General features: G+C 38.7%; 1 protein-coding gene across 2 annotated transcripts; it reads right to left on the bottom strand.

Annotated features, from left to right (window-relative positions):
* Nucleotides 1-831: 831 nt before the first annotated feature.
* LOC117423285 (geminin coiled-coil domain-containing protein 1-like) lies at nucleotides 832-5,055 on the bottom strand. Of its 2 annotated transcripts, none has more exons than XM_034038815.3 (5): nucleotides 4,579-5,055; nucleotides 3,172-3,346; nucleotides 2,623-2,708; nucleotides 2,269-2,385; nucleotides 832-2,014 (listed from the first exon to the last, which is right to left on the bottom strand). In XM_034038815.3, exons 1-5 carry the CDS (start codon nucleotides 4,789-4,791, stop codon nucleotides 1,337-1,339), a joined length of 1,269 nt encoding a protein of 422 aa, XP_033894706.2. In that variant the 5' UTR covers nucleotides 4,792-5,055; the 3' UTR covers nucleotides 832-1,336. The 2 variants fall into 2 exon arrangements, with proteins under 2 accessions (XP_033894706.2, XP_033894708.1); XM_034038817.2 differs by having other exon boundaries at nucleotides 4,530-4,593.
* Between the last annotated feature and the right edge of the window lie 5,102 nt (nucleotides 5,056-10,157).

Below are 10,157 nucleotides of genomic sequence, written 5' to 3'. Positions count from 1 at the left end.
ATGTTTGTGTTTTTTCATCCGTCTAAGATATATAAAATAAACACTGATGTGTTTAGTAATGTGTTGCACAACGTTTCTGTTTAATTCTTAAACATTTGGTTTAACAGTGTGAAATTTACATCTGAAGGCTTGCATAGGGCCTCCCATTAACCTACAGAAGTATAACCTGCTACGTGTAAATCTTTTACTTAGTTAAAAAGTACCAAGGAACTTTCAGTTAGGCAGCTTTAATAAATTGTAGTAACAGGACAATGCAAAATAAAACAATTTTACAATCTATACACAGGCTCATTAGTGATACAAGAATGCACACAATTAAAACAATATTTGTACATATAATTAATTAGAGTCTTACAAAAGTAGAAAACATGATACAACAATATTAACATTAAATTAAATTTGATGCTATTGTGATTAGAATGCAAATTTACAATACTTCTATTTAGTGTCCAAAGACGAAATTCATCTCCGCAGCAGCATATTAACATCAGAAAACAGCTTTAGTGTTTCTTTGTGTGTGTAAAAGGAGACATTCGCTCTCTATGTAAGGCACTACATGTTAGGTGTATGCCAGCAGTTACAGAACTGGCACTGGCTGTAAGTACAATGGCAGGTATAGAATAATCCCACATGTTTTAAAGAGAGAACACTAATATAAAGATAATAGACATGTTTGCAAAGGCACAGATATGAGACAGCAAGGGAACGTCCTCAATGCTTTTGTATTTGTCTTGTATTTTGTGCAACTATTACTGTACAAAACAAAAATAATGTTATACAGTTGATTTTGCTATTGCCATGCGCAGAACCCCCCCTCCCCCCCTCCCCCCCAAGTGACCAGGCTGTTAAGGCAGTGTTAGGCACATACAGTGAGATCTGTTAGATTTCGTTTTGCATGTTCTTTAGCAGTGCAAAAATAAACCAAAAAAAAAACTGTGACCTTTGGCAGTTTAAATAACAGAAATTAGCAGTTAGATGTCTAATACAATATTAAAATGCCTTTTTGTTTTCTCCAATGTATTTTATTCGAGTCAGGCGGTACGCATTTATTACTGTCTGATTTCAGTTTCTGTAACGTTCCGCCTAGGTATCTGTAAATGTGCTAAAGTCTTTCTCCACGCTTTTTTAAAAGTTTAGGCGTTGTAATTAACTTGGGCTGGGTCATTCATTCACCCGGACTATAAATAAAATAATAACAATAATAATACAAAATAAAAAGTGAAGAAGTAAAAAAAAAAAAAAAACATTTCACCCAGGCAAATTGAAGTGCATCGATATAATGTAAACAGTAAAGACTTTGTCCTTCAGATGGCAGTGCTAATGCAACAGGCTATAATTACTGCGATTGTTTGGGGACCCATGTGAACTTCCAGCCAGCCTGCTCATCTCTGCACACAAAAGCCTGCCCCTGGTCGAAGCTGTGAGTCTTCACATTGCGGTGGGGGTTGAGGGACATGGTAAAGGCAACTTCGGTTTTATTGCGGGAAACTTCTACGCTGTAAGGGGATTTAAACGGGGAGGGTGTGGCGCTGCTCGGCAGAGGCGTGGATTGAGCCTGTGGAGAGGAGGAGGAGGAGGAGGAGGGGAGCAGAGAGAGGTAGCAGGAATCTAAGCTGCATGGACTGCCCGTGTACTCCACTCCCACCCCGGTATCAGGGCAGTATCCCAGTGGTGATGACACACGGCCAGCGTTGTTGTAGTCCATCGCCCCGGCAGCGTGGAGGGCATTGTGATCGTCGAGCGAGGTCAGGAGATCACTGTAGTTAGCTGAATGGTCGATGGTGTCAACGTCCTTCAGTCCAAGGGTCTGGAGGACCCACGAGTCGACGGGAGGAGTGTGAGCCAGCTCCTCGGCAGTGCAGAACTCCAGGGACAGGTTCCTGCAGGCTTTCTTTAGGGAGCTGCCAGGTAACAGCTGACTGGCAGTGGAAGCGTGCACACCCTCATCCCCCAGCACCCTCCTCCTCTTATTTCTGGGCCTGGAATCCACTCCAGGACCATTGTGCAAAAGTATCTGGAAAAAAAAACATAGAACAAAGTGCCATTTAATGCAAGCTTTTGCCTACTGAAGTGCTCTGATATTGAGTGAGTTGGAGGCTTGTTCAATGCATCATGTATTATGTTGCTGAAAAGTGCTTAGACTAAATCTTTCTCATCCTGATACTGATCTTACACAATTCCTTGATTTAGTTTAGAACTGAATACCCAGTACTAGTCACATCATCAAAAACTTAAGGTTACAATGTTAAATAAATACATACTAAATACCTTAGCTTTTTCCTCCAAGCCCTTGACAAAAGTAGAATTTAAATATTCCTTCAGTTTGTTGTTTTCGTCATGTAACCTCGCCAGTTCTTCTTCTTTTTGTAACAAAGTATCCTGAAGCTTTATATAAAAAAGAAAAAGAAAGACTTTAGATGCAGCAGTGGATTGATTATACACATCATTTACAGGCAAATGAGCCTGTTCACATTGAAAACACATTTCAGAACCTGAAGCCATTTCTTCTTATGTGTTGTTATGTGCTAATAAATAGGCTACAGACATGTGTTTTACAGCTAAACAGATGTAGAACTGTGTGTCCTGAAGCCACATTCAGACAGACACTTCGTTGATCCATACCTGCTGGTTTCTTTGCAATTGTGGGGACAAGTGATCTGTCCAAATGAAGTCCTCTTGAATGCCAGAGTCCAGCTCATAATAGAGTTCTATCAAATAAATACATATACAGTCAACCACAGTCCCGGGATCAAGCAGAATACATGTAAAAACAGGGCTGCTCCTCTGAGGGTGAGCAATATGCAAAGCGCAGAGAGGAAACAATTGAGGAGCATTAACTGAACACATGTTATGGATTAACCCTCTCATTAACATGTGCAAATAAGACTGGTGGATCTAATGAGCTCCACTTGCAAGAGTAAAGACGACAGGAAACTATATAATACATACATGTGAATACAGCTGTGTGAACTGTACACTATTATATACAGGTAGGATTAGACTACATGGGTTTTTATTTTTCTTTGATTTTAACATGCATTCAAATAATGCAAGAACATTTTACCCTCGTGGTCTGCTGTGGCGAGCACTTAGTATTCTGTTATGTTTCCGTTATAGCTAATACCGGGAAGATCGTTTAAATAACCGAAATGTTAATTTGAATCGTCTTACGCTGCGACTGTGGCTCGTGCTGGCAGGCTCTGTTGTCCAGGAGACCAGCAGCCCAGAAAGAGACCAGTGTTTCCTTGGAAACATCAACATTGGCTGCTGACGTCGAGACGGAATAGGGGCAATCATAGCCCTGGCCCCCTACAAAGCACTGGTCTTGGCATGAAAGAATGGCGCTCTGCAAATTAAACACGGGAGGGAAAGAGAAGCATTAGATACATTTCCACATAATGTAAACCGAAGCATGGGCAAACAGGATCACTCGGGTGTGTTGATTTCAAATTAAATATTATAAATATCGTTTTTTTTTTTTTTTTTTTTTTTAATTAAATAGTACATTATAAAATGCGGTCACTCATACACACACACACTTGTATTGATCGTTCTAAAAGAATGACGTCACTAGACTGATTTACCTGAGCGTATATGTCTCCCTTCACCCCTTCGTCTAATAACATCTTAACAATGGCGCAAAGGTGCATTTCTGCCTATTGAAGTTAAATAAATTCCCACCCCTTCGCTCACCAGTTTCGGTGTAAAAAAGAATAATAACCTTAACAGAGAGAATATACTCCCACGCCCACCAGAAAACGATACTCACATTTGAATGGGCTGAAGCGCCTTCTCATATAACCCCATTAGCGTTGCATTCGTAACACGCCTTTAACAGCGTGTTAATGTAAAGATACACCGGTCCAAGACAATAAACAGTTTAAAGTTGCAATTCAGCGTGTGGTTTTACATAGCCATGTGCAATGCGCACTTCTAATCATTCACCAATGTCAAATATGCTGTTACGATCCCATCACAAAGCTATAATATTCATACTACAGATCCTCCACTAGGATTAACACCGATACAGACATCGCTCCCTAACGCAATTACACTATTGATGTCGCTGGATAACGAGAAGCCAGCCACTCCACAACTCCAGTTTAGCAGCGCTCACCCAATTCGTGCTCATTCGTGTACGTCAGTTTTAAGATGAACATGTGTATAAAAGACCAGGAGAAAGCCCCGCACTTTCAGAACAGATTGATAGGATATACCAGGGTTTCTTCATGCATGCTGCGATGCGCACATCAAATCATTCAGATAAAAAAAACTACTCCACAGCACGTCTGGACGTGCATAATCTGTTATACTTACTAGTTTGGTGTGCAGTACGTTTTCAGACTGTACACCAAACTAGCAAGCATTGACCTCTGTAGCTGGAGTATAGGAATGAACAATAACTCCAAATCAAGAGCAACAGCCCATTAAAGAAAAAAACGAATTAAAAAAGACAGGTGTACATAAAAACGCGTTGGACTATTCGAAAGACCGAGTATTATGCACATATTCCAGTAAAAGTGAGTTACCCTGTCTGAAAAGCGCATGTCAGTGCTAGCAGGCTGAGCCCAAACTTACCATCTTGCAGGGTGGGATGAAGAGGGACTTTAAAATGAAAGCTCCCCGGACCTTTAAATAGGGCTGTGCAGTCTGAGGAGGTGAGCACGAACCTAACTCCACTCTCTGTGACGCCTTAGGGCTCTCTTCACGTCCCGCAATCTGATTTGGTGTGAGGCTGTCAGCTTTATGACGTGATAAGTAGCAAACTTGAAGCTGAAATAAAAAACGCATTCTGTTTTCCCTACAAAATGAGACGGACTAGGAAAAAGAAAAACGATGATCTGTTTTTCATGGGTCAACTTTTTTTTTCTTTTCTTTGTATGCTAACACAGTGCCGATATATGTATGAATATAAACGTGCAAGAAATCGAAAAGGGAGTGGTTTAACTAAATGCAATACAAGGTGACTATTATCAAGCATTAAAGTGACATACACGCGTATTATTATTATTATTATTATTATTATTATTATTATTATTATTATTATTATTAATATTATTATTATTATTAATATTATTATTATTATTACTGAAATCAGATCTTCAGCAGACAACATTTTCCTACAAAAATGCATAACTTATCATTTAATAAGCTGCTGCACAATTTAAATAGCAGAAAAAGCGATTTAAACTAAGTCTAAATACTGACTGATATGAAGTGTGTTCAAGCTACAAGGTTCATTCTGTAGAATGCTATAATTTGAACAAACCCGTCTCTTTGGTGTACTGTATGGGAAGGTGAGAAAGACTATTTATGAAACACGCTTGATTAACGAGATGCTTCTACACACCCGGTAAAACAGGTAACCAAACCTGCCGTTGAGACCAGTCGAGAGACAGTGAGGGTTGCCCGGGGTCGAACACAAATCACACCGGCATATGAAAGCCAGTCCTTCATTCCACCCAGGAGAGCACGTGTTAGATTGATCTACTTTGTAAAACCCAAAGAGACGTGCAATCACTTTTTTTTAAAAAAAATTTCTGCACTTTATTGAAGTTGCCATTACATACACACATGTCAAAGCATGGCTTAATGCACGTGACGCACTCTTAGCTTCTGATTTCCAGAAACGACCACACTTTAAAACAAGAGAAATTCCATATAAGATAAATTACTCTCAATAAAAAAAAACACCTCTTTTATATTATAATAGCAATATATTTAAAAAATCACATCGTTTATTAGTTATTAATATAAAACATGAAAAATGCAAATTCATTGAAAAAAGAATTGTTCTTTTTTTACAATAAATAAAATCAAAGTTCTTTTTATTAATAATAACAATATCGTCACCACAATAAAATCCAAAATGTGATTATATCTTTATCTAGCACAATATCATTGCTATTATTGTAAGTGTAGTCTATATAACGCACGCACGCCTTTAATAAATAACCCTAACACTGTAGTAGCACTATGACATCCTTACTATACTGTTACATGCATACTTGTCGTGTGTTGCTCGACCCGTCTGTGTGCGTTCGCAGATGGATTCTGCTCAGAAGGATGCTGGAGCGCAAGGATGCTGTGCGCCATGCTGGATGCTGCAGTTGCTATGTGAGTGTAGCTCTGTGGTACCCAAACTCCCAATGAAGAACCTAAACAAACCTGGCCGTCTCGTCGAAAAGCGTGAACATAACAAAACAGATAGGCTGCATAACCCTCCAGCTAACGCATGTCCCGGATTTGAAGGAGAGAAATCAATCTGAGACATTGGGGTCATCTAAAATAGCAGAATATTTGCATATTTTCATGAAAATTCCCCGTTTTTTTCACTCAAACCGATCGAGACAGCCGCCATGTTGAAAAGTTGAAAGGTTGGGGCTTTCTCTGGTTGACGTCATCACGTTGCGTCTAATTCCCGTGAAAACTTTTGTAAAAGTTTGGCAAAAAGAAGATTGGAGTTTCTAGCATGCCCCTCCCCCACCAGCATCAGCTGGGCGACAGGACAGGGTAGTGGGAGAGGGCACGGCTGTCTGGGGGTCCAGAAGCACAGTCCCAATGGGGTTAATATCCACAACCATCCAAGGAAGAACAGCTAAATCGATTGCTTTAAAAAATGCAATTCAACCGTATATGATCGATCTGCATTCGTTTGACAATACAAATCATTATTGCCCAGGTTTCATTATTAAGGCCTGTGTGCAGTAATATAACATGTGCATGTTATTAAAAATATCAGAGATTACCTACTGCTACTACTAATAAAATAATTTAAAAAAAAAATCATTTTAGAATTATTAATATCACACAGTTACACATATTCATGTCATGCGCTATTTATGGGGCCTAGTTAAAGAAGAAGATCTGTCATCTTTAACAAATCCTTTTAAGATTTAATTGATCTGGTATTTACAGAACTGACAAATAAAACACGTCATATTTTATATTGACATTCAACCGACGTGTGTGTGTGTGTGTGTGTGTGTGTGTATGTGTGTGTGTGTGTGTGTGTGTGTGTGTGTGTGTGTGTGTGTGTATGTATATATATATGTATATATATATATATGTATTTTGTCTGCAAAATAAATAAATATATATGTATATATGTAGACTGCCCTCTAACCCTCAGACCGCTTATTTAGACTGTGAAACCCTCTTATAAGGAGCTGTGTAAGTGATAGGATAGTCTAGCAGAATACCTTCAGGTTAATTTACCTGTTGTGTTTTCAGTTGAGCGGGGTTCGAATCGATTACTGCAGACAGACAGGTACGGTACATTGAAGTCTCCTGGAAATGTCCACGTACCACACAGCAGAAAAACACATGGTTACACATTGATGCTGGAGCCTGGCTTTGGTAATGCACAGATGCAGCAACATATCTGAATTGCAGGAATATATACAATTAAATGGAATATTGAAGCAAGTTAAGACGTTTAAAAAACGTGAAGAAACGACCCTGTTCGACCAGCGCTATATATTGATATAAAGATGCAATAATTACAAGAACGTGTATACCATTTTTTTTTCTAAAATGAAAAACGGAACTAAATGTGATTATTATGAATAAAGCGCTGTATAATAACATCTTATGCATTGGTACACAGTTGGTGTTTTATACAGTCAGGGTCATAACCAGAGCTGACATTCTACAGAGGTCAATGCAGGTTTCAAGCTATAACTGGCAGTATTTATATGACTGCTTTGTATAGATTATTCAACCTGCCAAATCTGTGTTACACGGCAAACCAACAGAGAAAATGAAGGAGTCTTTTGTACTTTAACAACATTTTTTACTTGAGCACCAGCATTTATGATGCAAAAAAAAAAAAAAAAAAAAAAAGTGAGGACGCGCACAGCCTCGGTGTCCGCTAGTTACGGCCAAGCATACTTGAGTGAAATGCTTCAATTGAGAGATGTGAATAGCAGATTGCGTGCTACAGTTTTGTGTCAATTGTGTTCTTATTAATGCACGCAATTAATATTGGCGCTCATCAATGGACACACATATAAGAAAACAACACGAAAAACGAAATGCTGTATTTACACACGATTTCAACATTTTTGACATTACATAACTTTGGAATATATTCAGCATAAGTTTCAGTGAAACCCTTGCTGTTTTATTTACAGCGGCATCTAGTGGGCAAACGGGGAACTACTTTGCATTTTCACCAGTTTGTACCCCTTCACTTCGGGTTATGGGATTCAGTATTCATAAAGGCGATTGCTGTGGTTGATTGGCTGATTAGGGATCTTTATTGATGTAACTCTTTCAACCCTAAACTTCAGGTATAAACCTGTTTTTAGGGCGACGTAGAAAAAAAAACAAATACGCGAGTGAGCAGGTATTTGTCTGTTTGCTTTCTTTAATGAGTAGATGTGGTTTTATCGATTGCAGTTATATGCATTGTATTGAGGTAGATGGAGGCGCAGGTACAAATAATTGGTTTGATTAGTTATTTAATTGCCGGAGATGTGAGAATAGTTTGAAATGAAATCCAATAGTAAGCGAGTCTAGTGTCTCAAAATGTGCTTCCTCGCCAGCAGCTTGGTGGAGCTGAGCTGTCATTGCCGTTTCCAGCTGAACCGCTCACACCTGTGTACCGGCGGTACAAGCCCGTTTTACACACACAGAGTTACTAACACAAAGGCATTCCTGGAAGGATTTCAGCAGCTCCTTTTAAAAACCTGTCATTTTCTGAAAAGCGTGTTTTAAATTTTATTTGGCACTATATGAAAAGTTCCAAGGGTGTGCAGGTCCTTTCTTCTGCTAACTGGCAGGTTGTGTGATTGCTTTGTCTGTTTTTCAGGCCGTGTGTGTGTGTGTGTGTGTGTGTGTGTGTGTGTGAAGGGGGCTGCATCCGTGTACCTGGGCATTAACCCTGTAAAGCCCATTTCTCTATCACATCTGATACAATGCTTAGACATCTATCTATATTATTATTATTATTTAAATCCAGCCTCACAAGCCAGAATTTTCATATGCAGTACATTATGTGTTGCAGGACAGAAAAAAACAAAACAAAACAAAAAAAACTGAATCTAGTTATATAAACAAAGTAGCTTTTCCTATGTTAAAAAAATGCTATGGCATTACAGGGTTACCCTATTGTAATGTCTTACAGTTTGGGAGTTTACTACCTGATTGTTTTTATTATTTTAACCAAAACGTCTCAATTTCCTACATTTTCTTAGTGACTATGAAATATAATATCTTGATTTGTGGTTGTTTATCTTTCAACAATATAAGACTAACAGTGAGGAAGCCTACAACTAACAAGATCTCCTCTGCCCAATTCCAGTTCCAGTTCCAATTCCAATTCCAGTTCCAAATCCAATTCCAGTTCCAAATCCAATTCCAAATCCAATTCCAATTCCAGTTCCAAATCCAATTCCAGTTCCAATTCCAATTTCAGTTCCAAATCCAATTCCAGTTCCAATTCCAATTCTATACATAATTAGTGCAGTTAGATACTGTGCAGTGGCATGAACCAGTGTCCCGCCTTTGTTGGTCTAGCCATCCGCAGAGACTGGGAATAGCCCCATCCATATTGCTGAGATCTTCATAAACACACAAACATGTGTGCTGTAGCTCTTTCAACACTGCAGACAGGTACAGATGTATAGGAAAGAGGACTGGACTCTTAACAGCAGAGAGCTCTACTAGTTTAAGACAGATAACAGCACACCAGCACGTTCCTCTGATATACTAATATGCACATTATTTTCATTTATAAGACACTAAAACTATTGAAATAGGACTGCTTTGAGTTGACAGTTTTTCTATCTCTCTCGCTATGTACTTATTTATCTGTCTAAGTATACACAGTAGTGACATAAGTATTGGTTTCAAACAGTCTATCAATCACTTAGCTGCCTGAATGAACTGTTATCGAATCACTTAATTACTGCAATAACATAACCATAAGGACCATCATAAATAAATAAATTAATAAAACATGTAATAAACTTACTTTCTGAGGTCTTGTTCCGACTTTAGTGAAGGCAGGCAGCATATTCCACTAATCAATACTGTCAGTGTGGTGAACACAATATCTTACTTTGCACCATGTGTGCATTCTATCACCTGCAAACTAAAAGCAGTCATCTAACCAGTGTGCAACGCAACACTATAACCCTTCTACCTGTGTC

Source organism: Acipenser ruthenus, chromosome 17, assembly GCF_902713425.1.
Source record: "Acipenser ruthenus chromosome 17, fAciRut3.2 maternal haplotype, whole genome shotgun sequence".
NCBI classification, from domain to species: Eukaryota; Metazoa; Chordata; class Actinopteri; order Acipenseriformes; family Acipenseridae; genus Acipenser; species Acipenser ruthenus.
The sequence above is the reverse complement of the archived record's forward strand: the minus strand, read 5'-3'. Positions and strand labels throughout refer to the sequence as shown.